This window comes from Myotis lucifugus, unplaced genomic scaffold (assembly GCF_000147115.1).
Source record: "Myotis lucifugus unplaced genomic scaffold, Myoluc2.0 scaffold_28, whole genome shotgun sequence".
NCBI lineage: Eukaryota > Metazoa > Chordata > Mammalia > Chiroptera > Vespertilionidae > Myotis > Myotis lucifugus.
The window spans coordinates 954,095-977,194 of NW_005871076.1; the positions used below are offsets into that span (position 1 = coordinate 954,095).

A 23,100-nucleotide genomic window follows, 5' to 3' on the forward strand; every position below is an offset into this window, starting at 1 on the left:
GGTCCCGGACTGCGAAGAGGGCGCAAGCTAGGCTGAGGGCTCCCCCCGCCCCCCCCCCCCACCCCCCACCCCCAGTGCACGAATGTCATGTACCAGGCCTCTAGTACATACAGTATATATTTATTGATTTCAGAGAGTAAGAGACAGGGGAAGAGAGATAGAAACATCAATGATGAGAGAAAATCGGCCAACTCCTGCACTCCTCCTACTGGGGATCAAGCGTGCAACTCAGGCATGTGCCCTGACGGGGAATCAAACCATGACCCCATGACCTCCTGGTTCTTGGGTCAATGCTCAACCACCGAGCCATGCCAGCCAGGCTGTTTTTTTTTGTTTTTTTTTTAACATACACTATATCTTCAGCAGCATCTCCCTTCAGATTACTAAGACGGACATGCCACAGTTAGGCGTGTGCCTGTCTTTAAATTGAGCGGCTGTGACCTCAGGTTCCAGAATGTCAAGGCAACATTCTTCAGAAGAGCTATTCCCCTTTGGACTGAACCTGTGATAGAACCAGTTTACTGTCAAGGGAAAGGATAGCCCAGTGCCCGGAGAACTCCTGTCACTATGAATTGGTTTGGAAGTGACTTCTCCAAGTTTCCCGAGGATGTGTGCTTACTCAATGCGCACTCTCCTCTGTCGCTTTCATTCGTGTCATCTGAAGATGAACATTTAATTTCCAACTGGAGGTAGGGAGTTCGGCGTTTTCCCTCTTTCTCTTACCCCTTTCTCTCCCCAGCTTTTGCTCTTGGGTTTGATTGATCAAATCAATCTACAGTGGGGCCTTGACTTACGAGTGTCCCGACTAACGAGTTTTTCAAGATATGAGCCGTCTCTTGGCTGATTTTTTGCTTTGAGTTGTGAGCTAAAATTCGGGTTACGAGCCAGCTTCAGATACCCCACCGCTAGTTGGCGCAGCGAACGTCACAGTGAATGCCACAACATCAGCCCAGCATCATGTGTCATTGTAATGGTGAAAATACGAGTAATTTGAGTTACGAGCTTCGTCATGGGACGAATTAAACTCGTAAGTCAAGGCCCCACTGTATGTAGTAAAGAGGGAATATGCTAATTGGTTCTAACGGTGTCTCAGTGGTGACTGGTGACCGGTCAACAGGCAGGAGCTGCTGGGCAGGGATGGGGGCGGGGACTTCTGCCCCCCAGCACAGGCATGTGCAGGCCTGCCCAGTGCTCACGTCACGCTGCCTGTGGGCATCCCTGCTCAGCACTGAGGTGAGGCTGCCTGCCTGCGTCCCTGGCCAGGGACATGACACTGCCTGCCTGCGTTCCTGACCTGGGACGTGGTGCTGCCTGCATGTGTTCCTGACCTGGGACGTGGTGCTGCCTGCGTGCGCCCCCACTCAGCTCTGACGTGACGCTGCAGGGGGGCCAGGCTTGACAGGTGTGCGGCGGCCGGTTCTGGGTCTTGCCCAGTGGGGGTGGGGCCAGCAGGGTCTGAGTCTCAAGTGATTTTGAGGCCTGTACAGGTGTGTGGGGACTTGACTCAGTCCCGCTGGTGGGCCCCAGAGTCTGACAGGAGGGAGGAGGGAGCCTGATACCCACACCCAGGACCCACACAGCACAGCACCCACACCCAGGACCCACACAGCACAGCACCCACACCCAGGACCCACACAGCACAGCACCCACACCCACGACCCATACAGAATGGCACCCGCACCCAGGACCCACACAGCAGGCCGGCGGGAGCCCCATTCTTCACAGAATTGGCCATTGGTCAGTTTGCTGTCAGCACCCTGACAGCCAGGAATCCATTCACCCACACCACAGACCCTGACAGTGGGGAGGTGGGAATATGTCTAAAGGCCAACTATTGGCACAAAGTACCTCTGAAGCCAAAAGAAGCCATTGTTGGCAACACAACGTATCATTTTGTTATTGTTTATTTATTCATAAATGTATATACTATTTCAATATACATTTTACTACTTTCCTTCATCTCTGACACTGCTATTATAGAGAAAGGGCAAATAGCAATATTAAAATACTTCCTCTACTTAATTCCCTCTTAATGCACACGAATTTCGTGCACCGGGCCACTAGTCTCTTATAAGGAGCCAAGGGAAACGCTGGGCTTGGGAAGAAAGAGTTGCTATCATTTCCCATGTGTAGTTCAAACGGGGGCACCTGATTAGTTCCTTCTGGCCTCGCTTGGCTCGAGAAAAGAGAAGGGCTGGCTTGGGTGAAAGGATGTCTCTTTATCCTCAAAATGTTGAAGCCTGAGCAAGTGAAACTATTTCTGATGACTGCCAGTGAGTTCCACCCTTTGAAACCAAGTGGTAGTGGAACATTCTCTGGGATGATAGAGCTAAACACTGCGCAGGAAGCTACAGTAGCTACTTCAGTTCGATCCCCGTGGTGGCCCCTGAATAATCACTCATTTCTTGAAGGAGCTACCAAGTGCCTTGTACACAGAAAGTGCTCAGTGAAGGGTAGCTATGCTTGTTCCTGCTCTTTTTAATCCTCACCTGAGGGTATGTTTTTATTGATTGTTTAGGAAGGGAGAGACACAGAGAAACATTGAGGTGAGAGAGAAACTGATCAGTTACCTCCCATACGCTCCCCGACGGGATTGATCCCGCAGCCTAGGTATGTGCTGTGACTAGGAATTGAACCCATAACCTTTTGGTGCACAGGATGATGCTCCAACCAACCGAGCCACTGGGCCATTATGACACGTGAGTTATATATAATCTTGAACTGGAATGTTTTAGCGAGTGCTTGTCAACTCAAATGTTTTAATACAAAAATCACTAAAGAATCCGGGTATAAAGGCAAGAAACTCAATACTGTATTTCTTGTGTTCAAAATTAGGTAAAACACCCCCTAAAAACCAACTTTTATTTTCACGAAGGAAAAGCGATCCTCTTGGTTATTTGATTTGGAACAGAGAGGGGCAGGCTGCCTCCCTGTAACAAAAGGTGCTGCTCACATGATGCCGAGTGAGGTAGAGGCAGACACATCTAGTCTAGGGCTGCCGGCTGTAGATGGTTTACTTCAGGGGGAGGTGGAATCCAGGGGCTCGGAGCTAAGACATTCCTCTTCTGAAAGTTGGAGATAATTGGAAGCTCTTGGCATCCTGAGGGAAGCGCCACCTGGAGGGCGTCAGCACAGGGAGAGGTGAGCCCCGGGTCCTGTGAGGGGTCAGGGCCCTGTGAGGGGTCAGGCCCTGTGAGGGGTCAGGCAGCTGCAGGCTGCTCTGCAGGCTTCTTCAGCTCACACCCGAGAGCCCTGCCTCCCCGGAGGCTGAAACACCCTGAAGGCCACCTCACTAGTAGCTAGACTTGAGGACTCAAATGCAATGGAAGAGACATGTGATTCAATTCGATTCAATTTGACCCAATTCAACAAATACATGTACCCACCTAGTTCAAGGGCGCACGCTGGATTCTGGGGCCGCCAGAGGGTCTAACCTTGGAGCTTACATGGAAACAGGACGTAAGATAGTGTAAAGGGAGTTATTTTTCAGGGCCGATTAGAAATCCACACACGTTTCTTAGCTTGGGCTGCCATAGTGAAATATGGGGGACTGGGTGGCTTGAAGAACGGGAGTTTATTTTCTCCCAGTTCTGGAGTCTGGATGTGCAGGGTCGGGGAGCTCGCAGGGTCGAGTTGTGGCCGGGACTCTTTCTGGCTGCAGCCTTCTCCCTGTGTGTGTACGTGGATGGCCTTTCCTGCTCTTCCACGGCCAGCAATCCTCTCGGACCAGACCCCGCCCCACGCCCCATTTAACCTTCATTGCCTCCGAAAAGCCCTATTGACAAATACAGTCACGTTGAGGGTCAGCGTCAACATGAATTTGGGGGACACGATTCAGTCCATAGCAATAGGTGCTCACCCACATTATGACAAACGTATTCAAATGTGTCCATGCCATACGTTATAGCCATATGTTGTTTTTTGCCATATCGTAAGCAAAATGATTTTTATAATTTTGCTTTTGAAATTACTTGGCTGTGAGTCATGTATGATTGGCTGCTGCTTCTCAGCGGTCCTACACACTTGGGATTTTTTTAAATAAAAGAATTGTAAGTTGTTTCCAAATGTAATGAAATATTTGTGAATTCTGAATTTGACAATGAGTGAGAGTGACACAATGCCAGATTTTTGTGTTTAATGGAGCATTAAGTGATTTCTATTTGGCAGTTTTTCTGTTCTGGAGCCAGTACCTTTTCCCAGGTCTCACTTTTGTAGGCTCTTGAAAAGCTTAGGCCCCTCAGCATCGCCTGTACTGCCGAATGGCTAGTGACAGGGCCCTGCTTGTCACATCTAGACGGGCAGCTCCCAGCCCTGGCCATAGCACAGCCAGCTGTCTGTCCCCTGGTGCCTCACTGCCTACGTCACAAGCATCCTCTTCCCTTCCAGCCTGCCTCCTGTTCCAGGCAGTGGCGTGCTGGGATCTGAGCTGAGGCCCCTTGCTTCCAAGTTTGTAATTAGGAAGCACTGAGGAAGTAGACTGGACCTGGAATAATAATGCCATTAGTAGCGGTGGGGCAAAAAGTCCAAGAAGGTAGGAAGGAGGAGGAGGGAGGGCGATGGTGAGGTCAGCGTGGGCTTCGAATCCCTGGGCCCGTGTCTCCTCTTTATGGCTCTGTCTTGGCTTAATGGTCATCCTTCGGAGCTTTGTTTCCTAATTAATCACCATCCTTGACTCGCCAGGAGCCAGGCGCCAGCCCAGGCTGTGGTGAAGCAGCCCGTCCGGGGAGCCAGAGGCAGGACCGCGGTCACCACCGTTGTCCAGACTGGCGGGGACTGGAGCACCGGCCTCTTCAGCGTCTGCAGAGACAAGAGGATTTGTATGTTTCCCTCTTCATTTACGTTCTTTACAATTTTCTTTCCTAAGACATTAGTGGGCGGAAAAGCAACATCAGGGGCAAGGGCAGAAATGAAATGGTTTTAGAATAACTGCTCACTAATCCTCTAGTGACTCAAATGTACTTCTTGGCAGGAAAAACCTTGCCTTTCAGAGATGTGGATGCTTTCATAGGCTAAGTGGTGACTTGAAGATTTTTTTAAAGGGCAAAGTACACTGTTGGCAAAAGACTCATGAAATGGGCTCCCTCATCTGTGGGAGTATAAATTGGCACAACCTTTCCAGTGGATGGTTTAGTAATACATGTAAAAAGAACCTCAAGTGATGCATAGCTTTTGACCCGGTAATTACATTTTTCAGGCATTTAGTCTAAGGAAATAAATCCCGTGCAGAGATTTAGCAGCGGCATGAAATTTTGTAGCACTGGTTATTATAGCAACAATCTGGACAACTGAATGTTCAGTGAGGGCATCGCACGGTGAGTTATTACACAGCCATGAGAAGTCATGTTGTAGAATAACATCTAATGGGATGGAAAGATGTTTGGGATCTATTTTTAAGTTAAAGAAGCAGATTGCAAAACTATGCACATTAGACACCATGGGGGGGGGGGGGGGGAGCACTTAAGAAAGGTACCTGGAAGGATACAAATACAATGTTTACAGCCAGTGTCTCCAGACGGTACGCTAGTGAATAATTTTTATTTTATTTTTGTTTCTCTCTCTCCAGTGTTTCTATGAGGAATGGGCCGTACTCTTATAATAAGAGGAAACATTACAAAAGGAGCCCCCTTGATTAAAATCTTTGCAGACATTGGTTCCCAAGGACCAACAACACTGTCCCCCAGGGGGACTGAGGTTCAAAGCTCAGGGATTCTATTTTTACCTCAGGACATTCTGACCCTCCTCGGGTGTCTTCCAGGGCCTGATGCTCTGGCCCTAGGGAGCAATTCGATCAGTGAATTTTTCTTGGAGTGTGTGTGTGTGTGTGTGTGTGTGTGTGTGTGTGGCTTCCCTTTTGAAGGATGAGGGACAGTCTCTTAAGTTCAAAATCCAAACAGTCCTCGGATCTAATATTTTTGAAGAACATGCCTCTCCCTGCTCTTTACATACAGGCTCTGGGAAGATCTGAATTTGTCCCAAAGTCTCCAGGATGGAGCAGTCAGAGAGCGTTGAGCGGTTACATGATCCTAGTCCTTATTCAACCAAGAGCCTTGTGGAGGGAAAAGCTCTAACATTTTTTGGTGCCTTGAACATCCAGGCTATGCCTTTCCGGCCTGGGCCTCACGGAGAAGAGACTGCCCAGCACCAGTCCCGACCTACCTTCTATTCCTGTCTCTTTGCCCATCTGATCCAGAGCTCAGCAGGTCTCTTCCTGCCACTGCTGCCCACGTGGACGTCTGACCAGGCAATTGTGGCAGTTCTCTGATTCCCTCAGGCTCTTGCTGTTGCCGTCCAGATTTCCTGCCTTTGCTTGTCACCTAGGACTGCGTACAGAGAAGGCAGACGGTCCTGTGGAGATGTGCAGACCTAGCCCCAGGCTGGGAAGTGGACCCTTTTCCTTCCATAGCTTGGAGTTGGGGGTTGGGGAGCCATCAATGCATTTCCTAGTAGGGCAAAGCCTGGAATATAATGTCCTTATTGGGAGAACATGTTTGTATCAGGTATAGACCTTGCTTTGAATCTTAATTGCCTCTTACCGGTCATTTGACTTCAAACAAATTCTCTGGGTCTTCATTTTTCCACCTCTAAGATGAAGATAGGCCATGTCCACCTCAAGTGTTGTCAGGACTAAAGCAGACAATATATAGAACCCACTCTTCACAGTGGAACCTAAGTGGACCCGAGGTTTTTCTGGTTGAGTGTTGCACTGGGTTGAATAGTGACCCCTCAAAATCCATGTCCACCTGAAACCTCTGAATGTGACCTCAGTTTGAAGCAGGGTCTTCCAATCTAGTCAAGTTAAAAAGAGGTCACACTGGGTTAGGGTGGGGCCCTATCCCCATGGCTGGTGTCCTTAAAAGAAGAGGGAAATTTGGACACAAACACAGAAGTGAAGGCAGAAGCAAGAATGAGTGATGCACCCAGAAGCCAAGGAATGCTACAGATGACCAGTGGCCACCAAAACCTGGGGGAGAGGCACGGAGCAGGCTCTTCCCTCGGAGCTTCCAGACGGAACCACTCCTGCCGCACGCTGACGTCAGACCTCTCGCCTCCCAGTTCTCCAGTGAGAGAATACTTTCCCTGGTTCTACGATGCCCGTCTGTGGCATTTTGTTCTGGCAGCCGTGGGAAACCAAGACTCAAGCAAACACTGGGTTTCACTAGATGGCAATGGGATAGCTCACAGAATAAAAAAATCAACTGAAAACGGGGTTCAGAAGGGATAGATGCATTGACAGGAGCTAGCGGACAGTGTGGTGCATCCTTTTGTTTTCCTGTGTGAGACTCGACGTCTCAGCAGACGGAGCCCAGTTTGTCTAGTTTAGGTCCCAGGCTGCCACTTGCCAGGCCAGGGCACTTTGAGTGACAGTTCTGTCAATATTGCCCACAATAGTAAGGGATAACTTACTATTTTTTTCTACTGGGGTGCTGTTACCAGGAAAATCCCAACAAATCCTATATAATAAAAGGGCAATATGCAAATTGACCCTAACGGCGGAATGACCTGGAACAACTGGTCCAGGGGGCAGATGCTCAATGCAGGAGCTGCCCCCTGGTGGTCAGTGCGCTCCCATAGGGGGAGCTCTGCTCAGCTACAAGCCGGGCTCACGGCTGTGCACAGAGCACTAAGGATGCACCGAGATTAGCAGACGGGTGCTCTGTGCCCTTTGAAGATGTGGGTCTGAAAGCTCAGATGTGGAAAAGAAGCCGAGCGCCATAAGTGGCTGCTACCTGGCATCGTGGGTAGAAGGCGAGGCATCCCAGCTCGGGAATGCTTGTGATGTGGCCCCAGAGAAGGCTTATGTGGAAGGTGTAATCCACATTGATTTGTAGTTCAGCCAATATTGACCGAGTTCCTACCTGTGTACAGACGTGTGATAGGTGTTACAGACTAAATAGTGAATGAGACAGAGCTGGTTTCTTAGAGGAGGTAGACAATAAGCAGATAAATAAATAAGCAATAATTGCGGTTGTGATAGGGCATTGAAGGGAATAAGCAGGGTGTTATGAGAGGAGATTACAGGGGTAAAGGACGGCCTCTCTGAGGACCTGACTTAAGCTGCACCCTGAAAGATGGTAAAGGGTCAGCCTGCAGCCCTCCCTGTGGAGGGCACCTCGAGCTCCAGGCGGAAAAGAGTTTGGTGTCGACCAGGAGCCATCAGCTGCCCAAGGTGGGCAGAAGGAAGAGGGCCAGGATTTCCTTTGGTTTTCTAGAAGAGAAAAGAAGAGGGAAAGGCCTCAGACTGGGATTCATGTCCCCGGGCTGTATCTGGGTAAGCTGTCTGCTCTCTGAAATCAGGGGCCTCCGTTGTCTCGCTCACTGCTTGGATGCCTGGCAGGTGGTCAGCCCCTGGGAGGTACTTTTCCTGCATGACTTTTAGCCTGTGTGCTCACTTGCCTCTTTCTCTCTCTCACGTCATTGAAAGAACCATAAGCCTCGGGGTTAGAAAGAATGAGGTCAGCTGGTTTGTCCACTCGGCTGCTTGTCTCAATCCTGTGCACAGCATGCAAGGCTGGGCCCGGTAGCCTCGGCTTTCTGAGCGTCCAGGGGGCAGGGCTTCTCCCCTTTGCACCCAGCTCAGTGCTCAAAGGAATGATTTTGAATAGGGTTCCAGGTGGATGATGCAAACTCCAGAAGCACCTAGCCCTTTGGTATGTGAAAAGCAGCTACTCCATCGTTGCCCTCTCTCTACCCAGTTCTCCTCTGAGTCCAGACAGAGTCTGTCTGCTTGGAAAGGTCTGCAAAAATTCCAATGAAAATAGGTTAATTTTTTATTATAAAAATATAATCATCGTAAAAAAGAAACATACAAACGACTACATGAGAAAAAAGCAGTATCCTGTACTAGAGTACTGCGTCAGAGATCACCATGGCTACTGTTTTGGTATCTGTCCTTCCAGATTTTTTTGCTGTGTGTTTGTGTATACAAGTCACACACAGAGTAGAATTGTAAACACACTGTTCGGCACGTTTGTTTTCACAATGTACATCTAGCTGATCAGACCCTATCAGCACTTCTGGAGTTAATCATTTAAATTGCTGCATAGATTCCATGGTATGAATGTAGCCTAATTTATTCACAAGTTCCCATTGTGGACCTACCTGTGTTTTCCAGACGTTTTGCTAAGCAAACCAATGCTCAGTGACTCTCCTCCTATGGCTGTCATTTTGCATGTGCGTGCCTTATCTGTGGGCTAACTGCTGTACGCTGTACACTTACATGTGCCCTTCTGAATCGTGCTGGATGTTGCCAAGTGGCTCTCCACTTGGAAGGGGTGCTAATTTACACTCCCACCCACAATGCGTGCTTGTGCCCCGTTTCTACTGGGAGTGACTCACTGTCAGGTGGTTTTGCTTTTTGCTAACAATGGTCTGCAATGTGCCTCACTGCAGTTTCCACCTACCTCTCCTCCATCGCTCTCCAGGCTCCACCCTCTGGTTTGTGGAGGCTTGTTATCTGGGCTCCCCTATGAGCTGGCACGATGAATAAGGAACCACATCCCATGCATGGAGGTGGAGCCCATCTCAGAGAACAGGCCAGGAACATTTAGGTAGTGGGCGCTTACATAACCACCAGGCCTGTGAGTGGAAGACAAGAGGCTGCATTTCTGGCTCACCTCCCTCCTGAGCCTAAGCACCTTCCCTCTTTAAACGAAGTGTACATGGTATTATGCTGTGCATAGCATTATGCAATTGTGTTTGTTAACTCAAAGTAGGTCCTAGAGATTTGACTCTGTTGGTGCTTAATTGATCTTTCATTGCATTCTTAATTGTGGTATGATTTCTACACCATGGTTTGGTTACACTTCCATCTATTCGTGTACATTTAAGTTGTTTTAACTTGTAACGCTGCAGTGGACATCCTTGTAGCTGCCTCTTTGTGAGCACGTGAAAGCATTACTCCCGGGTAGTGCTGGCAAGTGGAATTGCTGGGTCCTAGAGGATTTAACGTTCCCTGGGTTCGGCCAGGCCGCCTTCCAGAGTGGCTGTGCCAGTTCCCACTTTCATCACTGCATGGAGCACCTGCAGGGTGTCCCAAACATGTGTCCACACTTTGAATAATTGTGTTTATAGAAATACATTTCGTTTTCAAAATGTAATAGAACCTACAGACATTGCGTATACATTTTTGGAGGACACCCTGTATTTTGCCATGGTTCCCCACAACATTTGATGTTAAAAAAGTTAGAAACATTTGCCATTCTTATGGGTAATAAATATTCCAGACTAATGCAAGGCTGAATTCAGTTTGTTTTCAGCCATGTGATGCCTACAGTATGTGATGGAGCGATTATCTTAAGACTTCTGAATGAATGAAATAGATGTTCCTCAAAGATAGGCTCCTCCTTGTCATCTCCCTGACAACATCCCAGTCCTCATGTTCCTGTGTACCTGCTCCCTCACCCCCTGTGTGACACTGAAGAAGTCCAGAGTCCTGGAGCATCCCTGGAAGGTTCTGGGATAAAGCAGCATTCCTAGCTTTCTGCTTCTTGGCCACTGAATCTGGCAGTGGGACTTTGCACTCCTCGCTGTTGGGATGGGGTTGGGGTAGGGGAGGGAGGAACATGTAGGCTGGGAAGGGCCTTTGACAGGAAGTTCTAGTGCACTAGTGACATGGTATCTGAGCATCAAAAGGCTGTGATCACTACCATTTCATACTCATTAGAATGGCTAAAATAAAAGACTGACAATAGCAAATGTTGGTGAGGAAGTAGAACAACGAATTCTCATACATTGCAGGTGGGAGAGTTAAATGGCACAAATGCTTGGGAGAACTCTTTGCATTTGTTAGTTTCTTATAGAAGTTAAACATAAATCTACCCCATGATCCTAAGCAATTCTACTTCCAGGAGCCCACCCAAGTGGATTGCTCACATATATATTTGTATATGCGTGTTAATAGTACTTATTCATAATAGCAAAAATTAGAATAATTAATGGGAGAATGGATAAATAACTTGTAGAATATTTATACGTTGGAATACTCTTCAACAATAAAAAGAATAGACCACAGATTCACGTAACAACACAGATGAATCTCAAGAAAAAAGATGTTGAACAAAAGAAGACAATTACAAAAGTATACACCATTCCACTTATATGAAGTCCAAGAAGAGGGGAAACTTATCTATGAGAAGAGAAATCAGAATAGTGGTTGCCTCTGGAGTTGGGGTGGTGGGGGGAGGCGGGGAGATGGAATCATCTTGGAAGAGGCACAAAGGACCTCCAGGGTGAGGGCACGTTCTACACATTCGGTTATTTGGTTGAATATGATTGTTAAACTCATCTAACTGAACGTTTATGATCTGTGCCCTTTTTTGTATATAAATGATGGCTCGATAACATATTTGTTGAAAACATTTTAAAGGTTATGTTTAGCTTTATTTCTGTTTCATAGTCCTAATTACTTGATTCATCAAGGTTGTCATCTTTCCCGATGTGAGATGACATAACATCTTAACTGTACATCAGGGATTCTTAACCTGAGGCCTGTTGATAGTTTTCAATGGATCCTGAACCCCGTGGAATTGAATGCACAATTTTGCATGTCGGTGTGCACGTATTTTTCTTTTCCCTTGAGGAGTGAGTTCATATTCTCAAAAGGGTCTGTGACCCAAACCTATTTAAGACAGAACCTCTGTGTTAGGTGGTTCATGCAGAATGTGTAGGAAACAGTATCAGTCGTTAAAGATGAATGAATAAATGACAAACTGTTTCCAGGTGACATTCAAAGAACCACACTTCTATTAGTTTACTGATTAAAACTGGCAGATGTCAGTGACCCCACTAAACTAGCAAAAATGAGAGTAACCTCCTGACCTGAGCAATAGAATGAAGTCCTGATAAGGAGCAAGCAGGATCAGTGGGCCAGTGACAAGCTTTCACCCCCATCTACAGACAACGATGCCTGCTATTCAAAAGCATCATAACTGTGTCTATTTTAAATATTGAAATCAGGTAGATAAACATAATAGAGGTGACAGTTGTTATTCAACTGGAAAACATTATTTAATGCTTTCTCTTGACAGGAAAAAACAATTACCATAGTGACCGCTAGCAGAGCTCTATCAGGTTCAGCACTGTCAGTGTTTAACAAAAGGAGACAGTTTTGACAGGCCTCAGTTATGGCGATTTTCATACACCGAGTTTTGAGAATCGGTCACTCCTCCTCCTGATTGCAGGGAGAAGGTGCAGCATTAAATTGATGGCACAGGGCAGTAAATGCTCTTTGGGGTGGAAACTCTCTCTGATCACATCTGAGCACCTGACCTTTCTTTTGTGTGGTTATTGACAGGTTTCTGTGGTCTGTTTTGTCCCATGTGCCTTGAGTGTGACATCGCCAGGCATTATGGAGAGTGTTTTTGTTGGCCGTTGTTACCTGGCTCCACCTTTGCCCTGAGAGTTGGCACCAGAGAGAGACATAAAATATGGGTAAGTGTGTTTGCATGCATGTGCGAACCTGGGTCTGTGTGGGAACCTGGATGCCTTTCCAACCTGCGCAGGGTATTTCCAAGGGGGACTTACTATAATGCAGATTACGGGTCAGTGGGCCAGTCCTGTTCCCCTCATTGCATCAGGAGAAGACTGCGGGTAGCATTGCATCAAATTTGGAAGAGAGATTCGGGCTGGTCTGACTTAAAATGTAGTCTATGTGGCATATGCAGAATTCACTTCCAGTTCAGCTGGGACTGAGTTACAATGAGGGAGCGAGGACAGACAGCATACAGATTAAGGTGTGGATAGTTAAAGAAGAGCGTCTCTTTATATATTCATATGAAATGGTCTCTAAGACACATTTTTAAGTGAAAAAGAGAGCACAGCATAGCAGTTTGCAACTATTTACATAAAATACTATATATCTATATACTGTGTAGACAATTTATTTGGGAGTGTAGGTAACAAACTCCAACACTGCTTGCCCTAGACAGGTAATTGAGTGTCTGGGGACACCTGTAGAAGGGGATTTACTTTTTACTTCCTACCCCTGCTTACTGTGGGAATTTTGGGCGATGTGGACTTATTACCCACCTCAAAGAAATAAATAAAGTAATTATAAATGTTAAGTTCTAAGAGGAAGAAAAAAGATGCTGGCAGAGGAAGCAGTGGTTTCAAGTATGAAGCCGGTATCAAAGCCCAAAGAGCAGGTGTTTGAATTGCAAGGACTGATTAGCAGTGAGCAGCTTGGGACTTGGGAAAGCCAGCGGAGCTGTGTCCCTGTGTGCTGACTTGGGGGCATCGGTGGACCTTGGAAGCTGTGCATGGGATGGGCCACCAGGTAGGACTGTGGAGGCCCGGGGTGATGACTGAGCCTGTGGGATTGCACTAGGACGGACACTGTGTCTCCCCGCAGGGCACGCTGTGTGAGGACTGGCTGGCCGTGCACTGCTGTTGGCCTTTGTCCATCTGTCAGCTGGCCCGGGAGCTCAAGATGAGGACCTCCCATCTCTACGAAATCTCAGCAGCCCCTTCAACGAAGGACACCTTTGTTTAACAAAGAAAGCAAGAAACTCCTCCTCACTCCCCCTTGCCCTCTTCTCAAAACCCTCTTAGTAGAGAGACCATTCTTCTTGTTAAGTTTTCATGGAAATAGATGAAAATAAACGACCCCCCCCCCCCCGCTCTCTTCACTGCTGCTCTTTCTTTCCACACACCCCAGTGAAGACTGTTCGTCTGGCCTTGCTGTGCCTGGAGTTTGGGAAGGCTGCGTTTTCCACCATCTTTCGACTGCCCTCCTTTCCCGAGGATGTCTGGGGAGTGGGGAGAATTGCTACTTATGCCAAGCCCCCTTTCCCAAAGCACCAGTGCTGGGGCAGGAGGTGGTTAATTTTCATTAGTACCTGGACTGGGGGCACAGTGTCATGGAAATACAGAAGCATCATCCCGTCTCCTTCAGTCCGACTGCATTGCGGGGAAGCCTCAAGCTGCTGCCCATCCTGAACACCTCCCCAGAACCGGCAGATCTTCAGCCCCAGGTGCACCGCCCGGTTAGGCAACTGTTCTGAGTTGAGTTGAATTGTGTCTCTTCCCCTCCCTTCCCCAAAGATACGTGGAAGTCAACTCCTGGTATCTGTGAATGGAACCTTATTTGGAAATAGGTAGGGTCTGGTAGATATAGTTAAGATGAGGTCATTCGGGCGGACCCTAATCCAATATGATGCTGTCCTTACAAGAGGAGGAGAGAGACTTAGAGACAGAGGGAATGCCACCATGACCACGGGCCAGAGACTAGAGTGATGCAGTCACAGCCAAGCTCCGACTGGGGCTATCCAGAAGCTGGAAGAGGCGAGGCTTGGAGGGAGCTCCCCTGCCAACCTCTTGACTTTGGACTTCTAGCCCCAGGCCCGGGAGAGAGTGTCTCCATTGTGGTACTCGTTGCAGCAGCCCAGGAAGCTAATGCACCCGCCGTGCTCGGGAGCCTGGCTTCCTACACTAAGTGTGTCATGGGAGGCAAATTTGCTCATCTCCTTGTGCCTCAGTTTCCTCATCTGTAAAGTGATGGTTCTCGCCTCAGAGGCTGTGAGGGTCCTAAGAGTTAAGACTCAGCACGGAGCCTGACCAGCAGCAAGGACTCGGGGCGCAAGCTGTTTGGCTGCTACCTTGTATTCCTGGCACATTCGACTGCTTTTCCATCTCCAGTGGCGATACAAAGTTTTAATTAAATTTTAAATTAAAATGGAGCCAATTAAAGAAAGGATATTAAGTAAATAATAATATAATACAGGATGTATTATAGAATTGTACACTTGAAACCTATATAGTTTTATGATCCCATGTCACCCCCATAAATTTAATTAAACACTTTTTTAAAAGTAAAAAAAAAAAAAAAAAGAAAGAAAGAAAGAAAAGGAAGGTTGGTGGATATGGAAAATATTGTGGTGGTAAAACAAGAATTCTATTGAGTACACTGTTCGAAGCATTCTACGTGTCTTCAGACATTTATTCCCTAACACCACTCAGGTAGGTGCTATTATATCTTCATTTTCCAGAAAAGGAACCTGAACCACAGAGAGGTTAGGCGATTTGCCCAAGGCCACACAGCTGCTAAGCGGCAGGCAGCCAAGCTCTTGAGGGTGTGCTGCTCACCTTTGCACTAAGCACCCAGAGACTTCTGGCCAGGAGGCCTGTGGGGGCCCTTGTGGGCTTGCTCTATGGAGGTGACAGCCTGGTTAGAGGAAGTGCCTGTCACTCACCCCTGCTCCCAGCCATCCCCACCGAAAGGAAGCACTTCCCCTCCCACGAAGTGATTCCTCTCCTCCCAGCCCTCCCTTTTGAATGTCCAGAGCGGCTGCCAGGAACCAAGGCCCTTTGGGAAAATTAATGCTCAATGCTGACATTTAATCTATGACGAAGTACTCCCCTCTCTCTCCAAGGCAGCTACTGAAAACACCGGGCCTGAGAGACAGCTCTGTTAAGTGAAAATAAACCTGTTTTATTGTTTCCTACCAAAGCACATACCGGCTTCACAAGCGTACAGCTGGGAACAACATGCATTTTTGGCAAAGGAGACTTGGTAATCTGTCCGCTTCCACAGGACCGCGCCCTCCCGCGTGGAGAGCAGATGGCATTTCACGCCGTTCGTGGCCCACTCCTCCCTGCTGATGTGGGAGGTGTGAGCGGAGCCCCCACCTCCCCGCTTTCCTTCTTCAGATCGGCCTGGGTGGTAAAGGCAGACTTCACACTTCCTTAGAGCCACAGACCCAAACAACTAAAACCCTGGGTTCTGGAAGCACTGAGTCGGTCCCGAGTCACAGAGCACATGGCGGTTCTTTAGAATTTGCTGCCGGAGGGGAGTCCTGAAGCGGGGGTAGGGGGGTGAGGGCCGACCTCTGGTTTCCTCCAGAATACGCCAAGTCCAGGGGGAAAAGGGACTTAGCAAAGCATGTGACTCCTTCCCGGGGGAAAAGATGTCCAACACCAGATATTGAAGCGCGAGACAAGGCCGATGTTAAACTTCCCATTTGCTCAGCCTCACAGCAAGCTGTCAGGGGTCCAACTCGGAGAGCTCCCCAACAGTGAAGGCATGTTCTGTGGATCTTCTCACTAGAAAGTTCCGTGTGGTTTTCCAAGATGCAAAGTGTGGAACGGGTCTCTGAGGACTCCATGTGGGTAAACAACACCAACACACACGCAGCAGACAGTGCAAAGTAATCCGCACAAGCGGCACGTTACAAAACCGGAAAACAAGCGAACCAACCCCATGAGCCTCGCGGCTGCACAGCAGCAGGTCCAGGAACTAAGCTGCCAGCCTGCGACTCTACTTAGGACAAAGAGATGACAAGTGGGAAGGCCTTAAGTGTCCACTACCCTATAGAATGATCTTATATGTTTATGTATTTTATATAGCTAAGGCTTATTTATACAACAGTCCACAGTCACTAACATATTATTATATACTCTTTTTATAAACATTATTCGCACACATATTTCCTCACAAAGATTCTCTTTTGGTCTATTAAAAACACTGTACTTAAAAAAGGAAGCAGAGACACAACGTCTAGAGCTTTTCTGCTTATATTTCCAATGGAGGAGCGAATTTTTATCCCTTTTCTTTTCCCCCCTAAACACCTTCTCCCCACTGACCCAATGCATAGTAGTAAGAAGCAACAATTCCAAAAGATGAAACTCAGACTTCATGGTTAGCACACTATTCTGGGGTAAACTTCAGGGCTGACCTCATTCTAGTTCTTAAATATGTTTTTATTGATTTTAGAAAGAATGGAAGGGCTTAGAAGGAGAGAGAGTGAGAAACATCCATGTGAGGGAGTAACATTGATCAGCTGCCTTCCACACACACTCTGACCAGGGATTGAACTGGAAACCTGGGCATGTGTCCTGACCAACCAACCGAGCCACGCCGGCCAGGGCATGGGCTGCCCTCCTTCCAATCATGATAATGCACCCTTGCCTGCCGCCCCAGCACCTCCACCACCTTTTGACTCCTGACTCCTGGGAATCTATAATCCTGGAACTGACAGTCCAGAGGTGAAAATGTTAGGATACAGGGGAGGTTTTCTTAAGCTTCTGGGTCTGGCTGGGAAGAAATCAGAGTCTTCATTTTGTGTTTTTAAAAAAATATTTGGTTGATTGATGATGCAGGTGCAAGGGAAACTTTCCATCCTAAACTCTAGAAAGTTCCCAGAGACTTAACACCCAGCCAGTGTGAGAGGGAGAGTGGTGGTTTTCAGTTGCTCTAAACAGGAGAGGGAGAAGCCACTGTGAGAAGACAGCCTGCACCAAGGCCTGGAGACAAGGCTGCACTAACCAGTGTGGGCTAAAGGCTTCTGGGGATTAGAAGTGACGCTGTCTCCCCCGGGTTATAGAACTTGCTTAAGTGCGGGCAGCTCGCATTTCCTTAACCTTTCCGTACATCATCCATAAAAGCAAAATTCCTTGCAACGCTGACGTTCTGGCTTTACCCTGGAGAACGAAGTCGTGGCAACCTGTTTCTAGGTAGGCTGCAAGGCCTCGCGGAAGAATCTGAAGGCAGCATCTCTGTACTCATTGCTGCCGAGCCTAGAAAACCCGAATTCATCCCGGAGGAGATGGAACTGGCGCTTTAGTCCCAGTGGGTCAGAGAGAAGGGTTGACTGACAGTTGGCAGCACCATCATGGACCACATGTGAGATGTCATCACTGAGTTACCCTGTCTGCGGCCTCGTTATACCGCCTGCTTTCTCACTCACCGCTTGGCAGAAAAAGCCAATCCTTTGGGACTTCTTGTTGCCCCTAAGGTTAACCGAGAGAAGGGTGTGGTTAAGTTACTCATCCCGTGAGGGGATGGGTGCCAGCTTCACTCGGAAGAAAACATTTCTGTGACCACAAAATGCAATCCTTACTCTCTCACGGCTGGGCTGCTGTTTGCTGCTGCTTACGAGCAGGCCTGGGTGGAAGACAGGATGCGTCGGTGCCAGGTTATGATGCTGAACTTTAAAACAGCCAACATATCCAAATGACGCTGCCTTCCTGTCATGGTCTTTGGTAACCAAAGCACGTGCTTTTAAAAATAAAATTCCTATTGACGTCTTAAGGGAGAAGATGAAAGTGTATGGCTCAGAGAGTCCCGGGGTGTTTGTGAGTTGCATTTATCTGTGTTAGCACGGATAATTTAAAATTACAATTTTTGTTGTTGTTAATCCTCACATGAGGATATTTTCCCCATTGATTTTTAGAGAGAGTGGAAGGGGGGAGGAAAGTGGGAGAGAGAGAGAGAGAGAGAGAGAAACACTGATGTGAGAGAGACACATCCGTTGGTTGCCTCCCCCACAAGCCTTGACCGGGGCTGGGAATCAAACCTGCAACCCAGGTACGTGCCCTTGACCAGGAATCGAACCCACAACCCTGGTGCGACACTGACCAGGGCTAAAATTACAATTATTTAAAACCAGGGGTAGACTATCTTCTAATGACTTGTCCTTTAAGGTGACTTACTTCTGAACCCAAAAGAATTCATTTTTATATCTTTAGACTTGAAATAGCTTCTCTGTGAGCATTGTAGTCTGTGTGTCTCTCTCACAACATCATGGATTTTTCTTGCCTGAGATTCTTTAAGTGCCAAGTCCTGTTTCCTTGGTCAGGATGTTCAGTGTCGGGGCGGGGGGAGACAGGAGAGAACTGGAATGGAAAGGATGGGGACGTGGCAGAGGGGTGCAGGAGCTCGGGCGGGAGTTGAGGGGTGAAAGACGGGAACACTGTAGAAGCATCGGCCTCTCCGGCCCAAACACCCACAAGCAGGACATTATGTTCCCCCTGCTCTGCTCTAAACCTGAGCTGAGAGGCCAGCCACAGAGCTGAGGGCATTTCATTTGTCAGGTCGGTGCTGAGGTGAGAAACTGGCAAGATCAAGTTTGACTTTGACAACAGAACGAAGTAACAGGAGGGATGGGAGTCTGGTGTAACCTGAGACAGCACACGACCTGCTTGCTTTTCTCTACCCTGGCCCACCATTACCCTCTGTCTTGGAGGCCAGCCTGTTGGTACTCCTGTACCATCCCCGAAGTCCAAGCAATATCACATGGTCCACAAACTCTCCATTGAGCAGTTTCCATCCAATCAGATCGTTGGTTCTCGTCAGTGTCCCCGTTGTTGCTAGCTCCTCCCGGGAAGATTACCAAGGCAGGGTCTGTGAAGGGGAAAAAGATTTCAGAATCTCTTGTGTGCACATGCATGCTGGGAAGACATAGTCCTTTAAAATTCTTATTAGTCTATATGAGAGACAGAAGCAAAACAGTAAAATGTTCATCTCTAGGGAACCTCCCTGAAGGGTATACAGGACTTCTTTGCACTATTGTAGCAACATTTTTATAAGTCTGAAATTCTTCCAAAAATGAAAAGTTAAAATCCCAAAGCCACCAGGATTTCTCTGAGGCCTCAAATATTCTATTCTGATGACCAAGCTCAACCTGCATCTCTAGCAACCTACATGTGTGACCAATGTCCTCCCCTCCCACCCAGCCCTTGGCCCCTTTTCTTTTCCTGAGGCTGAGAATGATCACAAGGAAGCGCAGCCAACACCTGGCGGCACCTGTCCGGGGTGAGGGCAGGCGGTTTGAATGCGCATCACAGGAGTCAGCTGCTCCCTGTGACTCAGCTGCCAGTGCTGGGCTCTCCACCCTTCTCAGTGCAGATCAAGTCCCAGCTGACCACGCTGAAGGGGACAGGAGAAAGCCAAAAGGATGATGGGAAATTGGTCCAATAACAGAAAGACTTGCTTTCTAAAAGACTCCACCTCAGAGTTTGTCCCAAGGGAGTTCCCATGAAAACCCAGCAAAACAGGAAACGAGTGGTAGAGGGAGTTTTCCATCTTCTGCCCAATTTCTTTCATCTGAAGCCTGATCTCTTTTCTCGCCACGGGCTCCTGCTGATCTAACAGGCCAGTTTTCTCTCTGGGGAAACTGTAATGACGATCACAGCCTCATTCTTGGCGGGGTGGTGCGGGACAGTCAGATCTCACCGACCAAGTCTATGGGAACCGCCAATTTTGGGGAGCCTTACCCGAACCCCCACTCTCCCACAGCGGAATTGTGATCCGTGGCTCCAGAAACACGGTGCACTGAAGGGGCCCGAGCTTTCAAGCAGGCAGCCCACATCCGGGCTCAAAACTGAGCTCTCAGAGGCTGCAAATGTGACTCATCTGCCGCCTGCCCCACTCAATGTCCCCCCATGTCAAGAAGTCACACGGATCTGGAGCTATGCTGTCCTCCCTGTGCACCACCAAATGCAGGCAGGAGTTTCATCCTGCTATTCACGCCTTTCCGTCCTTACAGGGGAAGGCGCTGTGTTAGACGTGGCCTGCTTCTCGCCCCTGTGCCTAAGCGGGTGCCGTGCTGAGGCTGGGCACCTGCCTCTGGAGATGGCTCAGCCTGTTAAGATCACAGGGGCCCAGGGACAGCCGCTTTGATCTCTCCTGGATCCCTGGGGAGAGGTGGTGGTTGGTCCGCTCTTTTAACTACATTTATTGTGATGTAGCATTTCTGAGCGAGTGCAGGGGCAGGGAAGTAATAAGGAAGTAACTGCCAAGGGAAGGCTGGCTGCACATTGATTTGACCTTCCAGGTTGTGCTAAATGATGTAGAAAGAACTTCAACTCCAAGATCGACTGACATTTTAATAGGCACTGAAAACCCCATCAGTGGGGAGGCGGAATTCACCTACAGCGGGCATTGCGCAGGGCTGGGTGGCAGCCCTTGTTAGTGCTGTGTCTGTAGGCGGGGTTTCAGGATTAGGCAGGTAATAATTCTTTGTTTATTGAACACGCAGAGGACAAGTCTACTTGGCATAAAAAACTCTGATGTCAGCAAGAAAGCTTGCTCCCAGCTTGAATGAGGTGGCAAGAGGTTAGCAGCGCAGACTCGAGCCAGGTTACCCGGTTTTACTCCCAGAGTCTAACGCCTAACCATGTGACCCTGTGGAAATTATTTAATCGCTCTAGGTTTTAGCTTCCCTATCGGTAATCTGGGGATAGTAACAATGTTTACTATGTATGGTGTGGTGAGATTTTTTTAATCAGTCAATATAAGTAAAGCAATAGAACAGTGTGTGGCCCATAGCAGGGGTCTATAATTGCTGGCTCACAAGTATTATTAATAAATGAAGAGACATCTTGAAGGCTGTTTATTGTGATCCTGCTTCTTGATTATCTCAATGGGAAACCCTTCAAGTGGACACAGATCATCCAACTGACGCATTGCCACACTCATTGCTAGTTTCTTTTGTCTTAAAAATCTAAGTCTCAGTTTTCTGAATTGAGTTCTTAAAATCTTACATCCTAACCTAAACGTGAGGATAATGATAGCGCAGTACAGTATTTATTTATGTAGTTGTTGTGGGATGGACTTTATTTTTTAATCCCAATTTATAGATGAAAAAAATTGAGACTCAGAGAGGTGAGGTGACTTTCCTATAGTCACACAGCAAGTCACACTTGGAGTACAACTGAAGTGTTCCAATTCTATAGCCTGGGGTCTTAACTGCTGGGCCAGAGAGAAAGATAGGGAGAGAAGGAGGAGGAAGACAAGAAGGAGGGAGGGAGGGACAGGGAGAGAGACAATAACTAATAAGTCCAATGAATAATGGGCTTGGAAATTCAATAAATATATCCTAATAATAACAAATGAGATGACATTTCATGTCTTGTCTACACAATTCCAAACAACCATTTTGACTGCTTAGAAAAAAAAAAAGACAAATTACTTTTGACTGGCTGTGCAGTCATTGTTTTAAAGTGCCGGGAGGGCCAATTCCTTTGGAAGAAGGCGAGTTCTTAAGCTCCTGCAGCCCCGGATGCCAGTGCCTGAGCCAGGCCCCTTGTTTCAGAGCTGAGGATGGGGCTGGAGAAAATGCTGTGCCGCCACCCCCAGTTCATCCTCCTTATGAAGGCCCTTCTGGCAGGAAAAAGGGGATTCATCCATCGTCCACTTGGTCATTCAACACATATTTGTTGTATGATAAAAAATGTCTGATTAATGAATGAATTTCCTAGACACATTGAGCTCAGTCCTGTTTGCCTCACCACACTGTATGTCTAGTTCCTTCTTAGCTTTCAAATCTCAGCTCAAATGTCACTTCTTTGGAAAAACCTTTCCTGGCCACCCTACCTAATAGCTCATCCTCCTCAGCCATTCTCTGTCCCATTGTCTGGTTTCCTTGATAACATGTCACATAGAAATAATTCTATGTGTTTGCTTATCACTCACCCTCCTTCATGAAGGCAGGGACCTTACTTGCATTGTTCACTGCGGTACCCCAACTGTATGGAACAAAACCTGGTGCACAGTGGATGGTCAGTCAATATTTGTGTAATGAAAATGAATGAGGCGATATTGATTTCTATGCCGGAAGAAGAGTCTGTGACTTTAAATGGAGATGGAGTGAGAGGTAGCACGTGGGCCTGGAGCCCCTTGGTCATAGTGACATGTCCAGCAGGGGTCTGAGGAATCAGCACGTGCCCTTTCTGAATTACAAAGCGTGCCAGGGACATTGGATTTCCATTAATTGGCACCGAGGAGGAGGGTTGCAGCCAGCTGGAAGCCTGTCTGTGTCAGAATGGATGTTTCATAAACCCAGTCAACCTTGAGAAGCTGTAAGTCCCCAAGAGGGGCAGCACCCATGGGCTCATGGTGGCTTCCAGGGTCGCAGACAACCCTAAACTTTCCATCTTCAACAGATGAGGGGGCGAGGTCACAGTGGGGACAGCCAGAAGAGAAGAGATACATGAGGGTTTTGGCATAAGACACATTTAAAAATAGTTGTCATGTTGCCGCAACCCTGGTACCAGCTTATCTGAAAGTCGAGGAGCGTGAGGAAGCTGCGATTTCAGAGCTGCCCCACTGCTTCCTCGCTGTGGCCTCAGGCAGGCGATTTGGTCTCGGAGCCCCAGCTGCTTGATCTATAAATAGGGGGTGATGACACTTCACTCGTGGGGTTGTTGTGAGGATCAAAGGAGGAAATGTCCATGTAAATAATAATGATAACTGGGGGTACAGAGTGTTTTCTATGTGCTGGGCACTGTGCTAATGACTTCACGCACATTATCTCATTCGACCCCTACCCAGCACTCAGGGAAAGCACAGTTAGTACCTGAATTTTACAAGCGAGGGAACTAAAG

The 23,100-nt window shown here is 47.9% G+C and overlaps 2 protein-coding genes across 12 annotated transcripts in view; one reads left to right on the plus strand and one right to left on the minus strand.

Moving 5' to 3' along the window:
- The first annotated feature begins 419 nt into the window (after positions 1 to 419).
- Positions 420 to 13,573, plus strand: PLAC8L1 (PLAC8 like 1). The gene is made up of 4 exons (XM_006086399.3): positions 420 to 689; positions 4,681 to 4,817; positions 12,293 to 12,429; positions 13,349 to 13,573. The coding sequence occupies exons 1-4, from the start codon at positions 568 to 570 to the stop codon at positions 13,487 to 13,489; spliced, it is 537 nt and encodes a 178-aa protein (XP_006086461.1). The 5' UTR covers positions 420 to 567; the 3' UTR covers positions 13,490 to 13,573.
- Positions 13,574 to 15,406: 1,833 nt separating this feature from the next.
- Positions 15,407 to 23,100, minus strand: part of SH3RF2 (SH3 domain containing ring finger 2) — a 110,650-nt gene continuing 102,956 nt past the window's right edge. For 9 of the 11 annotated variants that reach the window (XM_006086400.3, XM_023752011.1, XM_023752010.1 and 6 more), the window contains one exon: positions 15,407 to 19,117. The gene's annotated coding sequence lies outside the window, so the exon portion shown is untranslated. Of the gene's footprint in view, positions 19,118 to 21,290; positions 21,467 to 23,100 lie in introns of those variants that run through there. The other 2 variants (XM_023752007.1, XM_023752008.1) reach the window with 2 other exon arrangements.

Coding starts and splice junctions, on each gene's coding strand:
- PLAC8L1 (XM_006086399.3), top strand. CDS start 568: ATGAATTGGTTTGGAAGTGACTTCTCCAAGTTTCCCGAGGATGTGTGC. Junction 4,818..12,292: donor CTGCAGAGACAAGAGGATTT/GTATGTTTCCCT, acceptor GGTTATTGACAG/GTTTCTGTGGTCTGTTTTGT. Junction 12,430..13,348: donor GAGAGAGACATAAAATATGG/GTAAGTGTGTTT, acceptor GTCTCCCCGCAG/GGCACGCTGTGTGAGGACTG.